The sequence below is a fragment of the Pomacea canaliculata genome, linkage group LG1 (genome assembly GCF_003073045.1).
Source record: "Pomacea canaliculata isolate SZHN2017 linkage group LG1, ASM307304v1, whole genome shotgun sequence".
NCBI classification, from domain to species: Eukaryota; Metazoa; Mollusca; class Gastropoda; order Architaenioglossa; family Ampullariidae; genus Pomacea; species Pomacea canaliculata.
In genome coordinates, this window is record NC_037590.1 from 8,848,034 (window position 1) to 8,875,353 (window position 27,320).

The window sequence follows — 27,320 nt, forward strand, 5'->3', positions numbered from 1 at the left end:
AAAGAAGGGAGGACACTCTTTTTTACTGAAGCTTGGAATCGGTAACCAATCGAAACTCTACATCTAATCCTCTCAGCCAATCGAAAATAGTCCTGCAGCGGCGCATTTAAACCGCACAAGAAGTGAATGTGAGTATGTAATTTTAGTGATCGTTTTTGACGAATCTTTCAAATCACTTACTAATTCATATTATAATCATCTTTATGAACATAGAGTCTTGAATCTAGTGATCCATGCATTTCTTAACTACAAAGTGAAATATTCCCTGAAATAACAATGTTGTTGTGTTTTGACTAACTCGCACAAACCCACGGCTTACCTTTCGTTTTAAAGTTAGGCGATAATCACTGCATAATATGCATCCATCCGTCCTGTACTGTTTCATATCTACAGACTGAATTTGGTCAGGGCCAGTTAATACAGTCAAACGGGGGTATTTTTTGAATTTTTGAAATATTTGGAGATGAATAAATTGTGAGAGAGCCTGTCAACAAGACGCACACCTCGCTTGGAACGATATAATTGGTTGGAACATTTGTCTCGCTACATACGTTGACACAGTACACTGTCACTGCAGCGATTCGCAGACTTCCTGACGGTTGACGGAACCCCATCCCTCCCGACTAATTCCAAACGATAAATTGAAGAGCTTACGTATGTTTTTGAAGTACAGCACATAAATTGGTACAGCATTTTGTGCTAGACAAAAATAGGCATTATTATAGGGGGCTTAAAAATACTTATGAATAAGTTGTGCATAACGTAAACATTAATGTGTAACTTTGTTGTTGTAAATTGTTCTTGTAAAGTCTTTCTTTTGAGGTTATTTATAGATTGACATGCTATTGCCAAAGTAAATAAATTAAGTTGAAATCTTGTCATTGAATGTGTGTGAAAGTTTGAAGTAGTAAGCTCAGAGAAGTCCCGTCTATTGGTGTTTGATGGTCGTGTGTCTTATATAATTTATTTCTTATCACTCATTTTCAGATTATGGCCGATTCAGACCAGATCAAAGTAGTAATTCGTGTTCGCCCATTAATCAAAAGGTAGGTATTTACGCATCTTGATTTGAAAGGTGGCTATGTTCACCATTTAATAATCTGATTTAGAGATGTTCAACAGTAATATGTGCCCTTTATCAACCTTTTTTCTTTTTAGACTGGTTTAGTTTTCATGTGCGTATAAGCTGGTGTATTCTGCTGTGTTAATTCACTTTGAGTCTTTTTCTTCTTTGCAGAGAGCTTCAAAATTGCCATGATTGCAGATGGAAAGTCCAAAATGATAATTCTATCAGTCAGGCAGACCAATCCCACTTGCCAGCTTATGTATTTGATCAGATTTTTGACCATGAATTTACAACACAGGATCTGTATAGCAGTATAGTAGCACCTATTGTAGAGTCTGCTATGAATGGCTACCACGGTGAGTGAGCACTATTTTTTTATTTATGTATCTGCACCTGGGTGCATGTGTGAGTGAGTGTGTGTGAATATGTAAGGTATAAAGAAATAAAACTTTTCTGATTGTTTTTGATTGATTAGGGACTGTCTTCGCCTATGGTCAAAGTGGATCGGGAAAAACACACACAATGTCTGGAAGCAAGCAGTCACCTGGTATAGTTTCTCTTGCAATGCAAGACATATTTGACTTCATTGAGCAGGTAATAATCTTTTGTGTTCTTTACATGATAGCATGGAAAGTGATAAAATGCGAATGCATTTTTATGATAAGTATTAAAAAAATGTTTCTCTGTTACCTTCTGCTGACAATTAGGGATAATTTATACAACACATTTCTAATTTTAAATACCTTTAGGTCTTAAAATCTATTTAGTTAAACTTTTTGTTAGTTTTTAAAAGGATAGAAATGTCCTCAACCCTGTTATAAATTTGTATTTTATGTTATAATCATGTGTATGCACACATACATTCGTGCACACTTTTCTTTACAGAAACCAAGTCATGAGTTTCTGATGCGAGCTAGTTATATGGAGATATACAATGAAAGAATCTTCGACTTGCTGAGTCTTGAAGAGAGAAACCTGAAATTACATGAATCAGTGGTAAGACCAAATGATACATATTGTTTCTGTACTTGTACGATCAGCCTTGCCTTGTGGGGAGAGGGAAGAAAGGTTGGAGACACTAACATGAAAATTTTCATCAGCAGTGACCTGATGCTTGGCATAAAAAAATGGTTAAAGTAGGTTAATGAGCTTACATGAAGTAGTGCTAGAATATTCTTTTCTCTTGGGGTCAGCTGTGAAGAGGAGTCCTCATTTCCTCTCTCTCACTGCCTTACCTTTGCAAACCTTCTACAGTCAGGTACCCGCTCCAAAGCTGGGTGATCTGCATCATTGGGTATTGAACCAGTGTTCAAACCTTTGGGTTCAGATGACTTTGCATTAGTCTATCTGTTTTCCCAATGCTTCAAAGTAGTTGGGGATAAAGAACAACATTAACATATTTTGGTGATCAAAATGTTAATGTGATTTCTATAGATGGCACTTTATGGTACAATGTACTTATAATCTAACAGAAAAATCAATTGTAGAGCTCACAAGCTCTTTTTTTTTTTTAAACTGACTTTTTGCTTGATAACAATCTAAATTTGAATGCAGGATCACCAGATATCTGTTAATGGTCTTGAGGAGCAGCTTGTGAACTCTTATGAGCAGGTGTTTTCTGTCATCCAGAGAGCAGAAGGTATGTTTTTACTTTAAATTTGGATTGTTTGCCATAACTATGTTGAAAAGTATGCTAGCAGAAATCAAATAAATTTAATTACCATAGCTCAGCTTGATATGTCTTGTCTAGCCCTTTCACATAATAAAGTGATATTTAGGTTTACATCTCATTTTGCAGAGGAAGTTCAAATGACTTGCAAAACAAACCTTTTTCATTCTAGCCAAGCGTACCATAGCAGAGACCAAACAGAATGATCGCAGTTCAAGATCACATTGTATTTTCAGAATTGTAAGTCTGATGATCTCCATTCACATTTAAAATGTTTATAGATTGTGCTGGAGTTGGAGAGAAATTACTAATTAGCGATCAAACCTGAGATAACATAAATTGCTATGGGTTTACAATGTTGTGGTCAGTTTTATTTTGTCTTTTGATGTAACATTTTTCTTCCTATCCCATTATTCTGTAATGCATTACTCTTTATTGCCCCAGTATTACAAAAAGCTTTAAATTTTAGCTTTAAGGAAAACTGCTAATACCTTAGCACATATTTTCTGGTTTTATCATTGGTTAAAACCGTTTTAGTCAAGATGTATATGCTAGAAAATTTTTCTCCTTGTGGTTAGATCATTGAAAGTCGTCTCCGAAATGGAGCTGATGCTGCTGTTATGGTATCACATTTGGTGAGTAAACATTCTACTATATGGAAGCTGCAAAGAAGCAAAGAAACTTTTTTAAGTCCTTATTAGATCAGAACATACTTTAAAAAAAAAAGCAAAATATAACTGTCAAAAAATAAGGTAATGAAAAACAAAATGTTAATCATTTTTTAATTTTAATTTCTTACTTTCATTTTCATTAGTCAGTTGATTAGTGGTTAAGTGTGCTTGATGTATTATAGCACATCATTTTTAGCTAGTGTTTTTAATGCCATTCCCTGCGAAATATAATATTATTGGTTAGCACAGAGAGTGCAGCTTGTTTTGGTTGTGATGCTGCACAACAGGTATTAAATTAAATATATCCCTAGGTTTATCAACCAAGGCAACCCCTTTTTCTTCTTGTGTAGACTTCATCTGTTTATTGACAAGACTTATTGCTTTGAAAAATAGTTTTTTTTTAACTGAATAACTTCTAGGATATTGAGAAAAGCATTTAATGTTTTATGATTACAACTTTCTGCAAGAAAAACCCACGTGTAACTTAAAATATTTATGATAGATATTAGCATTGTTGGAGAAATGACATGTTTCAAACATTCCATTCTCTCGTCCCTTCCACCCAAAACAAGTCTTTACCAGAATTTCAGATAAGCATCAATCAGGTAATAATAGCAAATATAGATATTGTGTACTATAGATAATTTATATGACTATGGAATGCAGAACTTTGTGGATCTGGCGGGCTCAGAAAAGGCTGGGGAAAACTCTGGTGATCGTTTCAAAGAGGGCTGTGCCATCAATAAGAGTCTGTTCTGCTTGAGTCAGGTCATCAGCAAACTGAGTGATGGAGAAAGGTTGGTTCACATCTGAAAAAAAATATTTAAGAACTAAAAGGTAGCACTGAACTCCTACAGGAATGAACATTCATGCATTGTGAAAATAAAAAATAACAAAAGTTTCTCCCTTGGAATGTTTTGGGATTCCTTACAACTTGGCTATGCATCACATCAACAATTTACATACTATATAACATTTAATTTATCCACAGATTTGTATCTAATGTTACGTTTTTGCAAGTTTTTTTTATTGTCTTTTCATCAGGCCCTAGATGGTGCAGAAAAAGTAACTCAATCATGGCCTTTTAATGAATTATCAGGAAAGAAAGATGGGAGAAAGAGCAGCAGAGATGACAGAAAAAATTCCAATAAGCACCATGAGAGATGTCTCAGTAGAAGGTTTAAATGGTTAGAGTTGGTCCAAATCTCTGAACTGCTGTGTATTTTTCTAATCATGAATAGTTTAGTCCTTGTTACTCCTCGAGGGCTGCTAGCTAATCATGAATAAGTGATCCAGGAATATTTCTATGCACAGTTACAGAATAACAAAGCTTATTTTTTTCAGCAATCAATTCATTCCATACCGTGACTCAAAGCTGACCCGTATTCTTCAAAATGCTTTGGGTGGTAATTCAAAAACAGCCATTATCTGCACTGTAAATCCTAGCGCAGTAGATGAAACTCATTCTACACTGAGGGTAAATCCGACCTAGCTTTTATTCAAAATTATTCGAAATTCTTGTTATTTGGTTGCTCTTTGTGTTTTCTGTATTTGATTTTATTCTTCATTTAGTATGGTTGTTTATTCTTTTATAGCTCATATGTTATTTGTTTTCCTGTCCTTCGTATGCTGTCCATGTTTTGTTCTTGTTCTTAAGCGCTAAGAGCATGTCCCTTAGGAGTGTGAGTATGGCTTTACAAATTTTACGTTTATTTATTTAAAATAGTGTTATGTCTTTTTTGTGATTCTTTTGCAAGTTTTTGCCCCTAAGAAAATTTTTCTTTTGACCCCCAAAAAGCTGTCATAACGGTTATAGTCTTGGTGTAGACTTACTATAAATTTAACAACTCCAGAGACTCCTTTTCCAAAATATTTCTGTTAATTTTTTTTCCCTGCATGTTTTCTTCAATGACAAGAAGTGTAAGATATTGGAACACCGACCCTTTTTTTTTTTTTTCTTCTGCTGATTTTGTTTTTTGCATTTTTCACTTTTATGCTGAAATCATTGCAGTTTGCTACTCGAGCCAAAACCATCAAGAATAAGCCGCATGTCAATGAAGTTTTGTCTGAGGCAGCAATGTTGAAGAAATACAGAAATGAGATTACACGTCTGCAAAAGATGGTGACAGAGGTATGAAGTATTAAACTAAAGGTTACCATGGTACTTAGTAATCAAGAGAAAAATAGATTTATAATAATCTAGAAACAGCACAACAGTTTTAAATTCATCTTTCAAAAAAATGTTTTGTGTTGGTGTCAGATGTGTTACCCATAACTGAATACAGCTGACAGTTAATTGAATAAGGTTGTGAGTAATCACTCAGTCTGCTGTCTTGGGTGTACATTCTGTATGTTAGTAAAACTGAAGTTCTCACAGGCTTTCTTTTCTACTCTAGACTTGATGACTTCGATTAGTTCAAAGATTGACGAAAGATACATAGAGGTTTTGGTCTGGTTCTGTTCTCTCTACGGATAATGTGTGGATTAGCCATCAAACTGCAGTCTGTTTTTGGCATCACAAAGCTTAGCCAGGGTCAGTCTAGTGTGTTTAGTGGTGGTCACCAGATACCTAAATAGTTATAATAATAATAACAATGGGAACTTATAACACGCAGCATCACGACCAAGATAGATCGCACTCTGCACAGACCAATAATGATAAATGAAAGATAACAGCCAGTGGACAGTGAGATATGTATAAGCACACTGAACAACATACAGATGAGGTACAAGAGTAGAACGTAAAGCAATGGATGAAGATATGAAGGGATGTAGATACTATAAACAGTGTAAGATGGAGTCGCTATACATGATGGTTAGCATGACAGACAGTACTGCCAGGGAGTTAAGAATAGTAATTCAGGGATAGTACTTTGTGAACAGATGTTTTCAGAGAGCATTTGAATGTAGCCTCTTTGGAGTCAGCATGGCGAATATGATATGGAAGAGAGTTCCACTGCTTAGCAGCACAGAGGGAGAATGTCCGTTATCTCTATGTAACTCTTTTTTTGGGAGGGAGGGAAAGAATACAGGAGTCTGAGGAGCAAAGGTTTTGCGGAGGAGTGCGGACAGACAAGATTTTAGTGAAGTGGTCTGACATGTTCTGATTTGCGAGATGAGTAGCTGTTTTGGACTTTGTGAAGCCTATCAATGAGGTACTGTGGACAGCTAGCAAGAAGAGAGTTGCAGTAATCTAGTTTAGACAGAACAAATGAGTAGATGAGAATTTTAGTGGTTGAGTTGGACAGAGTATTGCAAATGGACCTCATAGTATGCAGAACGACAGATGTGAGAAAGATGCTTATCAAGAGACGTGTCAGCAGACATTATGTAACCTATGTCACATGTTGAAGTAGCTAAAGGAGTTTACCCTTCATTGCCTACCCGAACAGAGACAGGCAATGAAGGGTAAACTCTGGCTCTTCTCTTTGAAAAAAATTAAAGCTTCTGTTTTTTTCGTCATTTAGTTTTAACTTATGGGTCATCCTTTGATTAATATCAGAAATACAGTCTTGGATGCTTTGGATTTCAGTGTATGCCTGAGAAGGAGAACAGCCGGTATACAGCTGAGTGTCGTCAGCAAAGGATTGATCAGATATAGTTTGAGATTGAATTAGAGTAGTAAGGGGTTTCATGTACATGATAAAGAGGATGGGACCAAGTACAGAACCTTGGGGGACTCTGAGCGTATAGGGGGTGGAGACTTGGAGCCATCCACTATAACTGACTGAGTCCTATCTAAGAGATATGATTGAAACCAGTTGAGTGGGGAATCTCAGATACCATAGAGAGTACTGAGTCTGTGAATGACAGTAATGTAATCTATAGTATCAAAAGCAGCAATGTCTAACATGGTGAGAACTGAGATGTTACCTCTATCCAGAGCAGACAAAATGTCATTTGTCACCTTAAGCAGGGCGGTCTGAGTGCTAGTTGCTGCAGTAATTATCCTATAGATTTCATTGTTCCAGTAAATAGCACTACAAAATGTATAGTTTCCTGTCTCATGTCAGTCGTGTGTGTGGACAGATGGGAGTGCAGGATATGCAAATGGCCAACAAAGATCTCAAGAAGCAGCTGGAGGAAAAGCAGGAACTAATCAAGCAGCTGACTCAGCAGATTGTCGTTTCCTCTGCACTTCCTGAAAGTGCCACTTTCTTGAAGAAAAAAATGAGACGAGAAACTTGGTGTGCTCCAAAATTGCAACGCAAAAGCCACTGTAAGATATTAACACTCTTACACTGATCTTCTGTTAGTTACTCTTATGTTGCTATTTGAAACCTGTTTTCATGCAGATTCGTCCACAACTATTTTCCTTGATGTGAGCATTAACTCGTTCTATACTGACAAATCGACACAATTGAGCTGTAGCTATGGAGACGTTTGCACCTGCAGGTCTGTATAGGAAGAGTAAACTTTGAAAAAAAGAATTATAATGTTAATTATAATTTTCTAAGAATTATTCTTAACTCTAAATGCTACTCTCTTTTTCAAAGTGAATGTTTCAGATCATTCTCATTAAGCTTGTAGTTCTTTTCTTTTTCATGTGCCTGGATGCTTGAATTGGATGTGCTCATTGCATGTTTTGAAATAATTACATTTCTGGTTTAGCATTGCACGAAGGATTCTGTTTTCTCTTTGACTTTTCAGTTCCTACCTTCTTGGATCAGCGCAAGATCAACATCCAGGAAGAAACTTATCTTGATCTTGACCACTCTTCTGCGGATTCGAACACCTTTGGTTTGGAACCTCTAGACATAAAGCCGACACATATTTCATTCAGTTTTGATAATGAGTCTCGAGCCAAAGACTTTCTGCGTCTAAGTGAAGAGAACGAGATGCTTGAGATAGGAAGCAAATTAGAGAATGATGAGGACATTTTGATGGCCAACACTACACTGAGGGATGATTCAGAAAAGCCATTGTTTGGAGAAATGTTTATTCTGGAAGATAAGCTTCACATCCTGTAAGTCATGAGAAACATATTTTAAATTGTTCAGTTTAGGAGAAAATGGTGTGAGATGGATTCCAGCTTGGAATAGAAGCTGTGTGTTAAGTTAGGGATTATAAGTGTATAAAATATCCCTTGGGCATAGCTTGTAATTATGCAGAATCATCAAAAGCATTATTATCTAATGTGTCACTTAAATGAAAATGGGAATTTTGTTTAAATAAATCTAAGTACAAAACTGAAAAGAAATGGTACCTTGACGTGATAAAATGTTAACTTACCATGCTGGACTCGGCTGCCACTGCTCAGCAAAGGCCACAGTGAAATTTGCCACCTGTTGCTGCATCCGTCCGATTATAAGTTTTATGACTTTCTGATCTCAGGCAGAAACAGCTGAATTGTGCTGAGAAACAGAATGAGCGCATGAACCAGGAGCTGGTGCACCTTTGTGAGAAACGTTTTAACCTGGACTTGCAGGAGTTGCAAGATCTGATTGACAATACAGAAAAGCTGCAAGAAGACCTCAGAATCAAAAACAAGGTTACATTTGCTATATGCATGCCATCCACCCACGCATTCACATGGACACTTGCATGCCCTCAGGCTGCTTAACGTCTCGTGTCTACATTGTCTTGTATCCCTTGTATTGTGGGTCCTGTGAAGTCTTTCTATTCTAATTAATACAATTTTTTTTAACCCTTTGCCAGCATTTCACCACTTATCTGTATGCTGGATTAACATATATTCTGCAGTGTTTTTTAAATAAAAATAAAGTTGGCATGTTACCCACCATCAAAGTGCTCTAGAAAAAAAATAAAAACACAGACAACAACTACAAGTAAATGATTAAAAAACAGTTATGGAAAAAAAGTTAAGGCTTTTTGATTTGGTATAAACCATATTTCCTGGATTTGTAATAATTTGGATATGTTTCCAATTAGCAACCACATGAAAAACATCTGTATATAGATTGCTGGGGTTAGAAGAAGGGAAGTATTGTAGGAGCTTAAAGACATATTTTTAGTCTTTGTGTAATTCATTAGAGAGCTGTCCCTAGTTTATTGTCTTTATGTTTCTATGATATGCTTTTAGTTTTCTTAATGAAGAAATTAAAGTAATAATCTTACTGAAATTCTCATAATATTACTGCAAGTTGGGGTTTCTTCCCAATCTTACTGTTAAAGCAGATTTGTTTTTTCCCCCTCACCAAGAGAGTGATTATATTACCAGTTGATTCTCAGCTTCTAGGGGCCATATTGTGTAGAAAGATGGGAAATTTATTGGTGAACATTAATTCTCTCTCTATTTCCTTTAAGAAATCTGCAAACATTTTGTTTTATTTATCTGTTTATCTGGGAATATTATTATCTGTTTATTCTCAATCTTGTCTTTCAATCTTCTACTCCAGCTGCCAATTTAAATAACCATAGTGAAGTTTTTGTTTTCTGAGGACTACAGAAAGTGCAAGATCTAGAAAAGGCTCTAGCAGGACAGGAGCCTTATATTGCCAGGCTAGAGGCACAACTGGAGATGCAGATGGGAGCAAGCAATGGCCATTTAGGGAGCACTACCAAGAGACGCAGTGGCATCCCCGTTGTGAGTTGTAAATTGCGTATACACCATCACGTAACAAGTATGTCTGTTGTGTGTGATTATCTGCATGCATGTGGATGTGCATACACACAGACACTTGCATGCATAAAACTTCTATGCAGGATTCCATGAGGTTTTCTAAATCATATATTGTTCCCTTTAAAATATTTGAGATCCAGACTTGGTGTCATTCTTAAGATGTTGTGTAAATGTGTACTAATTTATGTTTGCATGCAATTGATGGTATAAAAAGATAATTAAAGATAATCTTCAAAGTGTTGTCATCATTTTGATATGCAGGCTATAAAGAAAGAAGGAAAACAGAGTGATGACTTTCAAGTAATGGAAAAATTTGATGTAGTTGAAGCTGCAACATCAACAGAGGACCTCCAGCAGTTGCAGTACTTGTTCCAAGCTACAACCTCAACAGAAGACCTTTCACCACAACAGCAAATAAACGTGACACCAGTTAAAGACCTTCAACAATCACAGCACATGGTTGAAGTCATGACATCAACAGAAGACTTTTCACCACAACATCATATAGTTACAACAATTTCCAATCTGCCACAGCATATGACTCAAGTTATGACATCAACTGAAGACCTCGTCCTACAGCAGTCTATAGTTACAACACCAACTCAAGGCATTTCATGGGCACAGGACAACAACAAACAGGTGATCTTGGTGGATGTTGGGATTATGACAGAACAGGACTTCAACATCAACAAAGCATACAGTTCTTCAGAGAGCTCAGTTTTCATGGAACTTAAAGAGGATGCTGCACCAGCATGTATGTCAGACACTGAGCTCAGTCAGAAGAATGTAGAATCAGATACCAAGAGAGGAAACCCATCTGAAGTCGTGCTTGAGGGTAGCACAGAACTTTCAAAGAGGCTTCAGGAGAAGGAACATGAAGTAGAACAGCTTCAGAAGCTAAATGTACAGCTGAGTGAAATTCTGAACCAAGCATATGCTGAGAACCTCCGGTTGAAAGAGGTATGGTATTGTGTTCTTAACTGATGTTAATTTTTTATCTTTTTATCTGGTAAGAATGCATTTCCTTTCTATTCCTGTGTGAAATTCATGATCTTTATTGTTTTCCTGAAATGAACATATCTATTCTTTACCATTTTCTTTACCATGCCTCTGATATTTTGAACAAGACTATTCTTCTTGTAAGAAAAAATTCTTTCTTTCTCATCTGCTGTCTTTGTTCCCCTGCTACAGCCACAGACTCTTTCTGGTTCTGTCATTTTAACATGCTTATTGACTGTTCAGGCAATGGAGGCTCTGGAGCAAGCTGATGCAGAACGGCTTGAGGAAATAAATGAACTTCCCAAACTGAAGGCCTTGTTGGCTCGACGAGACATGGAAATTCAACGCCTTGAGTCCCAGGTTGACCGCCTAAAAGATGAAGTAGGCCAAATGTCTTTCAACAGTTCCTCTTTATCTTCATCTTTTTCTGAGGCGCCACGACGATCAGTGCTTTTAGCTGAGCGTGAAGAGGAAGTCTGGCAGCTGAAAGAGCGCTTGGTAGGACAGGCACATCAGATGGAGAATCTTCAGCAAGAGAAACTGCACCTTGAAGACCTGGTCATTGATCTAAGAGCCCAGCTAGACCAGAGGGCTCGTGGCCTTCCCAACATCAGGACCAGAATGTCAGGCTGTGCCAACTCACCTCACACTCCTTTCGAAACATCTTTTGACCGAGAAGTTGACCAAGAAGTTATGGACCAGAGCCAAAGGCGGATGGAAGAGGCAGATATGGAGTTACTGCAGAGAAAAATATTTGAGCAAGGTTCCCAGATTTCTCGACTGGAGGCTCTGTTGCAGGAGAAGGATGAAGACATTGAAATCTTGTTTGACAGAAACATGATCATCCCCAAAGATGTTGCTGAGGTGAGGATCAAGGAGATGGAAGAACAGCAGAGGCAGCTAGAAAACATGTCTACCACACTCAATGACAAAAATCAGGAGCTGATGAGAATAAAAGCCAGCTTGGAGTTCTTCAAACTCCAGGAGCGCAGTCCCAGTGAGATAAAAGAAAGCAGTTTCCAGGAGAACTTGATCTTGGAGAAAATGAACCTGGAGGAGGCCCTTCAGGAGAAATCAGAGCAGCTCATAGCATCCTTGGAGGAGAGAGAAGAACTGGAGGTGAAGCTGGATGAGCGTCGCAACATGATTAATGACCTGCGGCAGCAGCTAGAAGAACTAAAGGAAACGTTTGAGGAAAATCAGGAAGGCAAGAGTGGTTCAAACCTAAGAGCATCAGAAGTTATGGCTGATGCTGAAATGTCAACAGTGCACCTGCCAGAGCATGAAGTAAATCCCATCTCATCATCATCAGAACGTTATGAAGAGTTGCTGCAAAGTTTGAAAGCTAGAGAGCAGGGACTTCTGCAGTCACTGGAAGAGAAGGAGACAGCAATAGTGGAGCTAAAGAAAATGCTGTCTTCTCCTATGCCATTGGTGTCTATAGCTGTCCAAAGTGAGCAAAGTGCAGATGAAGAATTTCCCAGCAAAGGGTTATCAGATGCTGTCTTGCCACCCAGAAAGGTTTCTTGTGATGGTGAGTTGGCAAGTGACATTTCAGTGACCCAAGCAGCACTGGATATTCAGCTGAAGCTGCAAGAAATGAGAGTTGTCATGGAGGAGAAACAGCACCTAGAAGAAAGACTTGAGCAGATGTCTGTTGTTGTGGATGAGAAACTTGCCTTGGAGGCCAAAGTTCAACAACTTTCTTCCTTAGTGCTTCAGAAGGCTGATTTAGATGCGAAACTGCAGGAACTTAATTTGGCTGTGAAAGATAAGGCCATGCTGGAGATAAAGGTCCATGAATTGTTAGCTCTATTAGATACAGACAAACATCATTTGGAGACTGAAATGAGCCCCAGCAACTCATTAGTTGAAACACTTGACACTCAGTTTGAGAAGTTGAAAGTGCTATTGGACAGGCTGAGGGCAGCTGAGGAAACCATTGCTTCGCTGGAGCACAGAGAGGCTACACTTGTTGCTATGGAGGAAGAGAAAGCCCGGCTTGAAAAGAGGGCAACAGATTTGGAAGCTGAGGTGAAATTAGGGCAGCTTGATTTGGAACAGAACAGGATCGACAATGAAGAACTTAAAGCTGAGCTGACATGGCAGACACAGGCAGCAGAGACACTCCAGAGAAAGCTAGAGACTCTGCAGGAGGAACTCACCAAGCACAAGCAGGAGGCAGATGCAGATGTCAACCGACTGACCCAGGAAGTGGAAGATGCTCTGCAAGAACTGGAAAAAACGAATAGCTTGCTAGAAAGTTCTGAGCAATGCTGCAGGGTAACTGAAGAAACTCTAGAAGAATATAAACAAAACTTTGATCGTCTAGAAACTAATTTACAAAAACTGGCCCAGGAGAGAGACGAGTTTGAGCTCAAACTGGATGCTGCCAACAAGGAGCAGGAAAAGCACAGCCAGAAAATTGACGAGCTTCAGAGCCGAATTTCTGTCCTGGAGCGTGAATTGCAGAATGCGCTGCACAGCAAAGAGCTGCTGGAAGGAGTTCTGGCTGACAAAGAATCAGCTCATCACATGGGTGAGTCCTTGCATGAAAAGCTGTCTAAGGAGCTGCAGGATTCTCAGACTGAGGTTCTGGCCATGCAGGCACAGCTGACACAGCTGTCTCTGGAACTGCACCGACAGGAAGGCAGCTGCACTAGACTCATGACAGCCAATTCTGAAATGGAGACAGAGATACTGAGACTGACCCAGGTAGAGGCTACCCTGCAGAAGGAGAATTCAGAGCTGAAGTCACTTATTGAGGTCAATAACAGCAAGGTTACAGCCCTTGAGGAGGAACTTCAAACCATAGCAGAGATTAAAAAGGTGAAAATGTTTAGAAGTTTTGTACATAATTTGTGTGTTATTTATTAGAAAGTTTGAGGTGGATTTTTATTGATGCAAGTTTTAAGTTCTCTGAAACCATCATAAAATAATGGAAGTTTTTTTTCATTTCATATGTTATTTTATTTCTTGAAACACTGAGACTATGCATTTTCATACGGTAGCAAAATAAGTCATCAAAGTTTTAGGGAGAAAAAGATTTTTTAAAAGTTTGCATAATGACACTGCTAATAAAAGTAGCTCATCAGGATATCTTATCCATAAAGTGCAAAAGGTTGTCAGACTCCTGGTTAACATTTTGGGTCTATCCCCTCTAATCCCCAGATAAATGTATTGGAGGTAGTATTGATTGGTATAAATAAAAAAAGAAATGAGCAGTAATGTACAGAACTATTAGTATTGCGACCTTGATGACTGATATCATGTTTTTGTTCATATAAAAGGGTCACTGATGTTGGATATCAAATTATGAAAAAGTATCAGCTTTCATGTCTGATTTATTACAAAAAAAAAGTAGTGAGGCCTTCAGCTTAACATTGTTTGATTTTGTGGCTCAAGGCACCAAATCATTTATATTTTCAGATCCTATAAGCAAATTTTCTTACATGATTTGAAGTTCATTTATGTGATTTATGTTTTACAGTTGCCATTCTGTAAGTTCTGTCTGAACATTGATGCTTTGGAAAGATGTAGTGATTTTATTTAAGTGCAGCTGTATGCTGATGCTGTAGCCATATTGACTAGTGCTCTGAACCATATTTCTTAATGCATTTCAATGTCTTTCCTTCGCTCAGGAAAAGGAGGCCCTCCACCTACAAATCAACAAGTGTCATACAGAGATCACCTTGCTGCAAGGTGAAGTGGCAAACCTCCAGCAAGAGTCAAAGTCTTCAGTGAGCACAATACAGGCACTGCAAGCAGACAACAAAACTTACAAAGATGCCATGGAGGAACTAGCTGTGAAACTACAGACACTGAATGCAGAAAATGTGGTTGCTCTGGAAACCAGGGCTGAACTAGTTGCAAGAATACAGACACTGGAAGAAGAAAAGAAAGCTAGCTGGGACACCGAGGCAGAACTAAATATGAGGATACAGAGACTGCAGGAGGAAAGCAAGGCTATTGTAGTTTCAAGGGATGAGCTCAGTTCAAGAATTCAGGACTTAGAAGAGCAGAGCAGACAATCAGAAACCAGGAGTTATCAACTGATGGAAAGCATCGACCAACTGGTTAAAGACAAAGAAGAGACAGCTGAAAAGGCAGACACTCTTCAAGTGGAGTGTGACAGACTGAGGAAAGAGAACTCTGAGCAGCTGCAACAAATTGAGATACTAAGGAAAGAAGTAGCTGAAACCAAACAACGGGCTGACACCAGCAGCAGTCAGGTGAATTGGATCACAGATGTAATTGTAAAAGCCATAGCAAGTACAATATTTCAGGATTAAAGAAGCTGTCAGATCGTGTTTAAATGCAAGGTCGGCATAAAATGAGAAAAAGAGTGGAAAGATTTTGAATGAATCCCATAATATTCGTAAGATTTTTCTCACTTTTGTAGTAATAAGGTGCAGCTGAAAATGTTTTGTTTCCCAGAAATCAATAATAGATCAATGTCTTATGTTTTAGAGCACATCTGAAAAGGTGGTTCCTGCTTTAGAATTCAAACAAATGGTAAGCATAATGTTGAATCATATTTTAAAATTTTGAATGGTATCTCTCAGGTGTATGTGAGTTTCACAAAGGAAGAAATTTTCTCCTGAAATTTTTTCACATTTGTGACTTCATCTATTCAATTTTTATTCACTTTTAGTTCATTGCTTCTTTTGTCCAAGTCAATCACATTCCTTGCCATCTGTCATTCAAATTTTTTTTCTTGGTGGGAGTTTTGAATGCATTTGAAGGCAGGTTTTACAAGTGAACAGGTGGAAAGTCTGACAAGCCAGTGATTTACATAACTGATGGATTAATGAATACCAAGTGTTTGCATAATAGACTTTCTCATCAGTGATAATGCACAGAATGTATGGATTTTTTTGGGCATAATAGTATTATCAATATTGAGCTGTATTGCATTAAAAAGTTTGGGACTGAGACTTACACGATGGTTTAACAGATGGAGTGTAGTATTTACAAGATACAGGTAATAAGTGCAGGAACATGAAAAAAAACAAACATGCAAGAAGGTTCTTGCTTATCCATTATGAAAATGGGGAAGTCATCTTGCCGGGATAATATTTTCTAATAGCTTGTTAATGTTTGTAACAATGTTTTATATCCAAATTGCTTTTCCACAGAAATGTTTGCTCAGAAACCAAATCAAAGATTTGAAGATGGACATTGAAAAGAAAAAGAATGTCATCCAATGCCAGAAAGAATATATCACAGTAAGCATAATTCTACAGCACTCTAGTAATGTACTAATTTATTTCTTTGTTTTTGTAGAGGGTAGGGGTCGGACAGCTCCCTAGACTGTCCCTTTCTCACGCCTGCTACATATAAAATAGCCACCCTTGAACTGTCCACCAGTGGCTCCTGGCTACTTCTTGTTACACCCAAAGTTATGAAGTTGCCTGACCCACTTGGGAAGGCCATGACCAGACAGTGTGGGATGGGATGCAGGATGCCCCATGGGGTGGGGAAAGGTTGTGACCAGGCTGTGGGAAAAGGGGGGATGATTGCTGGAATATTTGACAAATAGAATAAGTAGTATAGCTTTACAGTTGAGGAAGGCTTTTTGATTTGGAAGTGAGTGGAGAGAAAGCAGACAGAAATAATAGCTATCAATAACAATAGATTCCAAAAAAGTTCCCAGCAGACTTTCCAACAGCAGACTGATCACAGTTCACACTAACTCAGGGGTCTCAAACTCAATTTACCCGGGGGCCACTGGAGGCAGAGTCTGGATGAGGCCGGGCCGCATCAGGTTTTCCACAAGAAAAGCTCTTACAAAAACATTCCAATGTTATCAAATGTCTTATTTTTTCATCTTATTTTTGTGTTAAAAAATAAAAATAAATTAACAAATAAGAAATAAATCAATTAGTGATAAATGAATAAATTGAAAATGAAAATATAATAATAATACAGCAGATATAGAAGACTGAAGAAAATATAGTTGCTGACCAGAGAAATGTAATTATTATTATTCAGATTCAAATGTCTGTATTAGCATTTCTTTAACATTTAACTTTCTGAACATGAATGGAACATTGAACATAAACTGTTTTGAACATGGCTTCTTCTGCCTACTTCTTGCTGCTAGAGATCTGGCAGCGCTTACTCTCGCTTAGCCGAGCCACATTTGGCTTAAGGGAGGAAGCAGTTGAGACCCTCAGTAAGGCTTGAAGATGCTCATCAGTAAGTCTGGATCTGTACTTGGACTTATTGAAGTTCAAGGCAGAGAAGAGCTTTTCGCACAAGTATGTGCTCCCAAAAAGACACATGGTCCGCTTGAACATTCGGGAAAGCTCAGGGAAGCTAGGGGGCAATTCTCTCAAAAATTTGCCCGAGCTTGTCTGCTTTTTCACTCACCTCCCTGAACTTGGCTTTGAGTTCAGAGTTGCACTGCAGGTCAATGAGCTCCATTTGAAGCACAGGAGGAGCATCTTGTACATAAAAGGAGTAGGGTCCTCAAAAATTTGAAATGTGGTTCTGTGTGTCTTGAAGTCTGCAAATCTGTGATCGAATTCCTCCTGTAGCTTCAAAATGACATCCACATACTCTTCACCACTGAACGGTGTGCCTGCATCCATGAGTGCCTTGCATGCTGGGAAATGGCAAAGGTCTGTCTGAGAAAGCCGGGCTTTCCATAACATAAGTTTTGTAGAGAATGCTCTCACATTGTCATAGGCAGCACTGACAAGTTGCCCCTGACCTTGTAGCTTCTTGTTCAGTACGTTAAGCTCATGTGTCATATCAACCAAAAAAGCTAAGTCCATGAGCCATTTTGGATCACTTAGCACAGGAACAGCAACCCCATCTTTCTCCATGAAGGCTTTCACTTCGGCTCTCAACTCAAAAAATCTCTTCAATATGTTTCCCCTGCTGACCCAACGTACCTCGGTGAAGCAGAGCACATCCCCATATTCGGACTCCATTTCCTCTAAAAAAGCACGAAACCTTCTGTGCTTTAAGCCCCTGGATCTTATTTGGTTGATACATTTCACAACGAAAGACATCACATTGTCAAACTTCAGGCATTTGCTGCAAAGGGCCTGCTGATGAATAATGCAGTGCAGAGCAATGGCCTTCTCCACATCTTCCTCTTCCAGTTTGTTTGTTTTTTTTTGTTTTGTTTTGGTTTTTTTTTTGAACAAGTGCCACCAGTCCTCCCTGTCATTGATGGCGCTCCATCAGTTGTTATTCCAACAAACCTCCTCCAAGGCAAACCGGCATTCTCAATGGCATCACACAGCTGGTGAAATATCTCCTGAGCTGTGGTCTGGCCATGCATTGGAATCACTGTGAGCAACTCCTCTATAACTTCAAAAGTGTCATCAACACCGCGGACAAAGACTGCGAGTTGGGCAGTGTCGGTGATGTCTGTGGTCTCATCAAGAGTGACTGAGTATACACTGAAACATTTTGCTTTCTCACACAGTTGATCATAAATGTCACTTGACAGGTCAGAAATGCGCTCTGCTACGGTGTTGGCAGAAAGGCTGATGTTGCTAAACTGACCTTTCTTTTCTGGACAGACAATACTTGCAGCCTGTAATATGCACATTTTTAAAAGTTCACCTTCTTTGAATGGCTTTCCTGCTTTAGCAATCATCTCACTAACCACGTAGCTAGCTTCGACTGCTGCGTCATTCTCTTTGGTTGCTTTCTTAAAGAAATTTTGTTGCCTCAGTAGATGTGTTTTAAGATTAGCAACCCGGCTGACTCTCTCATCTCCCTGGTATTTTGCATACTCCTCAGCATGTCTAGTTGTGTAATGACGTTTCAAATTGTATTCTTTGTGCACTGCAACTTTCTCTGTGCAAATAAGACACGCTGGGCTGCCTCTGTGGGAGCGAGAGAGGAGAAGATATAACAGTATCAAACTCGGGCCGCACTAACATGAAACTTTGATATTGAGGTGGGGGCCGCAAACTTTTGTCCGACGGGCCGCAGTTGGCCCGCGGGCCGCGAGTTTGAGACCCCTGCACTAACTCATATTAATGCACACATAAAACATACAAAGTAAAAAACTACTGCTCTCTCCCTCTCTCTATATATATATGTCAAGACAGTTTTGTAGCTGTATCAAGCTGGAAAGTACTTTTTGAAAAGGTGACCTTTGAAAGTTGCAAGTGTCTTAAATGTGTAAGTACATTCGGAAGGAATTACATACTGATGGCAACCTCACTTCTTGCACATGATAATGAAAAAACACTCTTGTAATCAGTCACTAATGCCTCATATTCATTTTCCTCCATTTAGGGCATTTTTTTAAAAATAGTATAAGATCTTCCTTTTTTTATGTTCTTGCATCTTTAACAATGTATCATACCAGTCTGTCTTGTATTCTGCTTTTTGTTACCAGGACCTGCAAAATCAGCTGGAACAACATGAAAACATAGAAAATGTTGATTTCAAAGAGAGTAAGATCTTAAGCATTTCATTTGCTGGTATATGTGTTCATGTTTCATGTTTGCTGGTATGTGTTCAAGCAAGATATGTTCGTGTGCTTCACCATGTCACAAAGTGTGCATTTGCATAGGTCATGTAGAATAGTGTGCATTGGACATATAAAACTGTTTCATCCTGTTACAACAAATTCTGTTGCTTCTTTATATTTATCCTTTACTGGTTCATCTTTTACAGAGGAGCTAGAGGACATGGTCAACAGCCTTAAGCTCAAAGATTATGAAGTTGCACATCAAAAAATTAAACACCAGAAGGAGTTGGAGACACTCTCTCAAAAGTATAACATATTCACTAAATAAAAAAAAAAGTGCATTGATTGCATGTTTATTATCTTAAAAAAGCAGGCTTTATTAGACTTTGCTCTATATTACATGACCCTTAGGCATGTTGAGCATGTTACACTTTAGTGCTCGTATTAGCTTAAAGAAGATTGTGGCAATGTTTGTGGCAATGAAATATTGACAACAGCATCACAGTTAGTAACATCCAGGTGAAGCTAGAGATCCAGGCTGCTTTTACTACATTTGGCATTAACATGATCATTGTTTTAAAATTAGGAAATGCTGCAAAGTGACTGTCTCTTAATTTTTATGGAGTTATTTATGTTTAGGTTAAAGAATGCTGAAGACACAGTTGCATACAAAGAGAGCTGTATCAGCAAACTGAAGGATGAGATTCGCAGAATGAGATCAGAGGACATGTCCTGTGAGTTGATGGGTACATCATGAAGAATGTGTGAACAAGTGGCTTTAACGCACACAATATTTGCTCATCTCTAGTCATGCTTCATAAAAAGAAAAAATAATTTATATCAATTCACATCATTTGGGAGCAAGTTGAGTAACTTAAACATTTAGGTATTGTCTTCATTCTTGACCAAAAACCAAAGGAATGATTTCTGTTATCTAATGACAGTCTGCATACCTGCAAAGCCTACTAAGGAGAATCCACCACAGGCATCTGTGGAGCCAAAGGAAGTGCGAGTAATCAGCAGCCACAGCGGCATCATTGATCGTTATACTGTTACTCTTCTTGAAGCTGACAAGTACCGCCTACAGCGCGAGCTTAAGAAGACTCAAGAGCGATTAAAGAAAACTGAAGCTGAACTTCACTGGGCAAAGGTTTCTCTTTCAAAATTCACAACAGGTAAAAGTATATTTTCTTGAACATCTTGTTTAAGACTAATTTTATTAGCAACATAATATTATGAACAGTCGTCACAAATTGATCATTAGATATCTAGGTGTTGTGAAACTGGGTCAAGGTTGGTGCTGTTTTTCTTTTTCTTCTTTGTAACCGATGTTCTTTATGATAATTCTGCTTTTATTTTTCTTCATTGACTACCAGATGACATGACCTTGGGAGATAAATAGCTACCTTTTCCTTTTAAAGTTAACAATAAAATTTTTTTCCCTGGTTGCAAGCCCCCTGCTAGCTGGTTGTGCTGAAACTTAAGAGGTTGTCTCACTTGACACTTGATAAACAGAAAACGGCAAGACCTTACCAACAGATTGACAGACAGTTTAACACATATGGAATGGAAGCTAGCACTGACAATAGTAAAATCATGGTCATTAACAGCGGCATGAACGGAGCACGGCTGGAACGAATGGCTGACCTTTAAACACCTGTAGATGGGGGATATAGGTACTAATCAAGATTTATCAGACCTTCTGGCCTATCTCTCAAACTTATGCCCTAGGCATTGACCACTTGTTCCTAGTGTAGATTCTTACATTCCTTAATTCAGAAACATTTGAACTTGTGTCACAGGTTTCCTTTCCTTTTTTTCTGTTGGCCTTAGCAACCGCTTCTCATGAGTTTCATGCCCTTTCTGCAAAACCGTTTTACAGTTCAGAGATGATGGCTCTGATCCTCTCTTCTCACGCTTTCTTGGCCAAAAGTCGATTGGCCCATGTCAGTCAGCAACGTTTATCATCAAAGGGCTACCCTCGACAGGCTGACACGATTATTCAAGATTGTTTAAATTTGTCTCAGCTTTCTTGCACATTTAGGCATGGTCAGGTCTATTTCTTTCTTCTTGCCAGGGAAGGTACTGAAAAAAGTTAAGCACAAACTGTCTCTCTCAAGAAGCATACAAAGACTTATTATCACAAGCTTCTCATATTGTTGAGGGCCCATGACATGTGAGCCATAGCCACAGGTCTAGCCCTTCAAAGAAACGTGATCCGCGCTGATGTCAGCTGTTGGGCAGAGATTGGACCAATTTCAGGTGTTGTATGAGAGATCTGTCTTTGCATGCAACTCCTCTCCTTCCTTACTTGTAGCCGACCACGCCATGCTGTAGTCAGGGGGACCTCCACAGGTGTTCTGGACCCGCCTCTGATATCTGTTTTCCTGTGGTCATGTTGTCTTGTAAAGTCAATAAATATAATTTTTGAAGTAAAATCTTTCTTGGAGGCAGATCATATGACATGAAGTGAATTCTTTCCATCATTTTTATTATAAAGTTGTGGTCTTCAGCTAATGACAGCAAGGGTCCAGGGAGGTAACCCAGAGTTGCAATGCTGCAGGCCAGCAAAGCACTTGCAACCAGGAGTGAACAATTCAAATGGTTAAAGGGTAAAGGCAGATATTTATTTCCTGTGGTATTACTAAGTCTTGAAGAAAGAGAATTTAATTAAAACTATTTTTTTTCCAGGTAATGAATCAGGCACCATTCATAATGCAAGAGCAGATTCTTCCAAGATTCCCACACCTGACAAAAGGTTGGGATCCTGCACAAGTTTATCTTCCAGTGGTGCATCACCATGTCTGAAATCAAATGTTCAGTCCCCATTAATTTCTGTCATCACACCAGCAGCAGACTCGTTGTCACCTAGGGTGGACCCGCTGGAGAGGAGTGCTGTAGGATCTGAGAGTTTCATTTTGAGCCAGAATGGGCTGTCTTCCAGGAACTCTGGTGATAACAAGAAAGACAGGTACACCTTTTTCTGTTATACTTTGAAGGCTGATTTACAGAATGCTTAATGATCAAAAATTACTTTATTGTCTGTATTAAGTCCAGAACAATAGTTTGTCCTTGGCTCACACAAGAACACTTAAAAATGAAGATGGGATGTCACAGATAATACCTAGTTATTTGTGATGAAGTAGCTGATTACAAAAAAACTGATTGCAAGAGCATTGTCTTCTACCTCAATGAAACAAGAAAACTAGAATTTACAGAATAACAAAAGCTATTTAAGTGGTGCTTTTAGATCAAAAGGAATCCACTTCATTTTTTTTGACTGACATCAGGTTGCCACTGCAAAGTATCACTGACAAGCACAACGCACTACTAGGAAAAGAAGACACCAGTCTACAAACACCAGCAGAGATGCTAACAGGTAACATTTCATGCGGCACGTTTTATAGAGCATGCATCTGTGTAAATTTTTTTTGTATGAATGCTTCTCTAAGCTTGCAAGCCATAGTTTGTTCATGTAACTATACAAATATTAACATTGGGAAAACAGATCTTTAGATCTAGCCTTAGATCTTTAATTATAATTATTATTATAATATATATTAAATTATTTAATTAATTATATGTTGTCAGCTGCAGGCAAAAGAGTAGTCCTAGGCTTATTGATTAATAGTACTTTAGAAAGTCACCAACTATTGTAAGTACTCCTTTTGAAAACCTCAGCTTATCAAAAACTTTTTGTGTGCAGCGGAAGCTGGTGAATCAAAAGAAAATTCCTTAAAAATTGACCCTGACGCCTGGAAGAAGTCCAAGCGACCACTTGTACTGAAGTCATACGCTCATCCGTCCACCAAGCTGCTTGGCTCAAAATCTGGTAGGCAAGGAGCTGACCAGTGCAAACAACAATGATTACAGCACATCAACCAGCATAGAAACAGCCTGTGTATAGAATGTATAGACCAAGTCAAAACCAGCATGTACGGAGTGTGTAGACAACACACAAGCATGTACTGAATGTGAAGATAACACATGTAGAATGTACAGACAGACAGTATGATTAGTAGTATTTAACAGATTCTTGAAGAAAATGTGCCAATGACTGTATGTGTGTGTGCACATGTGAACAAATGAGAGTCCGTGTGAAATGTTTGATTACATGGTTTGGTTAGAAATCTGTTAATCTTCAGTTCTATGTAATTATAGTTGGCAGATATGTAACAAGTAGACCTGGCCAAACATTTATCAGCAAGAGCAGCTAAACATATTCAGTCCATCTGTATATCTCATTACTTCTAAAATGGTCTTTGACCATAAAAGCTTTTTCTGGTGGTGAAGGACGTGCCCATCTCCTTACCCTTGTTGTCTTGTCTTTCTCAATGCTCTAAGGAGTCAGGTATCCAGTTCTCAGCTGATTCAACTCAAGGATGGGTGAAGGGGAGTGGGGTAATCTCACACCAGCATCAGACCAGGCATCAAACATAGGGTTAAACACTGCTCCTCTAACTGCTAGGCTATCAGCTTTCCAGATTCCACACTGAATTTGTAACATAGAGCTGCTTACATAAACTCTAGTTTCTTGAGTTAATTAAAAGAGTTTGATTTTAGTTAACCATAGACAACTACTACACCTGCTGAAATATTTAGACTATAATAATGTTTATAAAATTTTTTAATGGATTTTAAAAAAAGTAACTAATGCTAAAATTGCATTATCACATGGTTAAAACTTTGATTAGAAATATATTAAAATCATAATTGCAAATAGTGAATAAGAGCCTAGATGCAGAGCAACAAAACTCCCTATTTGTGATCAGGTTTTCATCGAATTTTGTGAAAAAGTAATCTGTGATGTATTTGAAGTACTGTCATGAAGCTGGTGTACCCTTGCTTAGAAAGGGTGCCATGCATGATTAGCTCTGTTAGAAGTTTTGTTAAACTGGATAGCATTTCTTTCTCATATTACCTTTGTCTACTGCAAAAACATTATAGAACTGGATTATTCAACATTTTCATTGCTCATTTTCAGATTTATCATCAAGATAAAAACAATTCAACTGGTATATCAGTTTTACCAGTGGAAGCAAATCTGGAAATTTGTTTTGCCACTTCAAAAGAAATATGTTGAAGTTAATTTGTGTCTTACTAACAAATGAATGCAGTTCAGTGTTCAAACATGCTTTTTTAAAATTCTTCCTATGCAATAAATTCTTATGCTATGTAGTGCAGATGTCTTTTTTAATATTGTATGCCCTTGATGTCATTATTATTTTAGAAAGTGTGAGCTAATAGCCAACATTTAACACAGGCACACATAGAATTCTAGTAAATCTTTCATTCCTAAGACTGAGAAATACTGATATATAACTATTTTTTTAAAGTAGAAATAAGTAGATGTAAAAAATGAGCTTGTGGCTTTTTTATTTCCTTTATCACAGACATTTTTAAACATTATCTGTGTGCAATACAGGACCAGTGTGGGAAGTGGGTGTAACTGGAGATGGTAAGTATAAGTTGTAGACATGTTGCAGCTAATACTGCTTAGCATACAAGTGTCTGCTGTAGCAGAGTTTACTTCCCACCCAGGCCAGAATGCAAGCAAAAGCACCATGAGATATTTGAAGGAATCCTGATGTGAAGTATTTCTGTGGTCATATCGGCATTTGAAGTTTTCTAAAAGGGGACAGAATTCTTTTATCTGTCTGGTTCAAGACGTGCTTTGATTGATGCTCGCAAGCCCCTTGGTGCAACATCCAGAGGCGTCTTCTTATCCTGTGAAAAATACAGTATATATGCTTGTAGCTTGATTAGGAAACAAAATATTACCTTCCAGCTCTAGTAATTGATCACAATGCTAATAGGCTATAGAATATGAACTGCATTAATAAAAATGTTTCAGAATTAAAACTTTGTGAATTAAACGGACCAACAGCTTATTTTGTATCATGTCAAATAAAAATATGACTTACATTGTTCAAAATGTCTACTCTGGCACCATGGTCTACTAAAATGTATGCCACTTCTGCCTTGTCATCCTCACATGCCATGTGCCTAGAATACAAGTACCAAAAAATACATGAAAATAACAGACCAAACTGGTGCACTGAGAACATACAATTTAATGTATACTTGGGTAATCTACTATCAATGACTTTAAAAAATACTTGAATTCATCATAAATGTTGGCTCTTGATGCTCTACTTTCAGTAGCTGACGATAAGCCACAAAATATTCAAACACGTCAAACTTGTAACAGTCAAGAAGGCTTCATTAAAGCGAGCAAACCTTGACTGATTGTGGAAAACATTTTTAAAATAGTGATTCAAATTAAATCCATTACAGCAGACTCAAATTTTCTCTATACTTAATGAAAATATAACACTTCTTAAACTGCCATCTTACAAAGGTGTTGAGCCTGTGGCATCCCGAGGGTCAAGGTCCACCTGATGTTCAAGAAGCAGCTTGACTATCTTTGCATTGCCTTTTGAGGCGGCACGATGTAAGGGAGTGTGGCCATAGTAATCAGTTTTGTTAGGGTCTGCTCCATTCTCCAATAAAATCTTTGTGATCTTTAAAAACAGACCATCAAATGCAGAGTGAGTGGTCTGCATTTATTTTCCTTCAGACCAAAATATGATCTGTAGTGTAATAGTGTTTAGCTAATAAAAAGAGTCCAGCTGACTATTAACAGAGGAGGTGGGTGGTTGGGGGGTAGAACCTGATTCTATTCTTGGATTGCATAATCTGACAACAAACAGCAAGAGTAACTCAACTTTTTGCATGCTATGTGTGTTACAATGAATCTGCTGCATTTGTTTGAACTTATTCTCTAGATGAAAGGTAATGAACTGGAAAAAAAATGAAAATTTCAAAGGTTAACATTAGAAGATTCTTTTATTTAAAAAAAGAATATATACATTTCAGACTTTTCAAGATAGTGGTGATTTTTGCTTAAACAAGTATTTGGTTTCAATTACCCCTGGTCTGTCTTTTGATGCTGCATAGTGCAGGGGGGATTGACCACTTGAGTTGGAAGCATCAATGTAAGCTCCATGACTTATAAGTATCCTGACAATTTCCTCCCTGCCTGCTGATGCTGCTATCATCAGGGGTGTCCAACTAGTCTACACAAAAAAATTTTTTCACTGATAACACACTTTCGTGGAAGTAGTTGAATCACAACAAGCCAGTTCTGAAAAAAAAAGTAAAAACAAGAACTCATTGCAAAACAAAATGCAAAGTAAGATTTTAACCTGATGACTTGAATACTTGTATATCAGCATGAGGGTCGGGGAGGCGTAACCTTTCATTTATAACACACAAAAGCAATGCCCAGCACCGACCATGATTTTGGATTACACATATTTCACTATATGCATGTCTGTGTATTCATGCAAAAAATATTACTAAAAGCAGAGAGTACCTCATCCCAAGCGTTCACATCAACTTTTAGTCGCAGCAGGTACTCAACAATATCCATGTGACCACCACAGGCAGCCCAGAGAAGCGGCCGTCTCCCTGACTATAAAAGTTTATTTTTGTATAAATGCAAGAATCAGTCTTGAATACAAGTAAGCTCTTTATACGCCGAGTCAATGTTAATTTACAAAACCAGAAATGCGAATTCATGATAAATTTAGTCTTATCTCAAAGTAAACCGTCTTAGTCATTCATTCAAGCTTGATAAGCTCCTAGACAAAACCTCTCAAACTGTTTCTTCCAGAATTAAAGCCGCTTACCGAGTCCACTGCTGATGCAAGAGAAGGGTTATTGTCAACTTTCAGCTTAAACTGCGGGAAATTTCCATCGTAAGCCAACTTGCAAACCTCATCAGCAGCAGACATTTTGGATTGTTTTGAAACGTACAAATCAACTTCCGGTCGGAAGGATTAATGACGACAACTTTCATTGGTCCGCTGAAGTTCACTTTC

General features: G+C 38.1%; 2 protein-coding genes across 3 annotated transcripts; one reads left to right on the forward strand and one right to left on the reverse strand.

Annotated features, from left to right (window-relative positions):
• The first annotated feature begins 84 nt into the window (after positions 1-84).
• On the forward strand, positions 85-24,613 carry LOC112567265 (kinesin-like protein KIN-7O). Of its 2 annotated transcripts, none has more exons than XM_025243896.1 (27): positions 85-128; positions 988-1,046; positions 1,238-1,422; positions 1,542-1,660; positions 1,952-2,062; positions 2,621-2,705; positions 2,908-2,975; positions 3,314-3,370; positions 4,073-4,203; positions 4,751-4,883; positions 5,418-5,537; positions 7,436-7,625; positions 8,057-8,372; positions 8,741-8,897; positions 9,816-9,953; positions 10,251-10,949; positions 11,232-13,817; positions 14,630-15,220; positions 15,459-15,503; positions 16,127-16,216; positions 19,360-19,417; positions 19,641-19,740; positions 20,074-20,168; positions 20,379-20,609; positions 22,126-22,405; positions 22,725-22,813; positions 23,141-24,613. In XM_025243896.1, exons 2-27 carry the CDS (start codon positions 991-993, stop codon positions 23,299-23,301), a joined length of 6,891 nt encoding a protein of 2,296 aa, XP_025099681.1. In that variant the 5' UTR covers positions 85-128; positions 988-990; the 3' UTR covers positions 23,302-24,613. The 2 variants fall into 2 exon arrangements, with proteins under 2 accessions (XP_025099681.1, XP_025099690.1); XM_025243905.1 differs by having other exon boundaries at positions 113-132.
• Positions 24,614-24,793: 180 nt separating this feature from the next.
• Positions 24,794-27,288, reverse strand: LOC112567375 (26S proteasome non-ATPase regulatory subunit 10-like). The gene is made up of 6 exons (XM_025244084.1): positions 27,129-27,288; positions 26,813-26,911; positions 26,367-26,513; positions 25,792-25,958; positions 25,359-25,440; positions 24,794-25,161 (listed from the first exon to the last, which is right to left on the reverse strand). Exons 1-6 carry the CDS (start codon positions 27,231-27,233, stop codon positions 25,084-25,086), a joined length of 678 nt encoding a protein of 225 aa, XP_025099869.1. The 5' UTR covers positions 27,234-27,288; the 3' UTR covers positions 24,794-25,083.
• Positions 27,289-27,320: the final 32 nt, after the last annotated feature.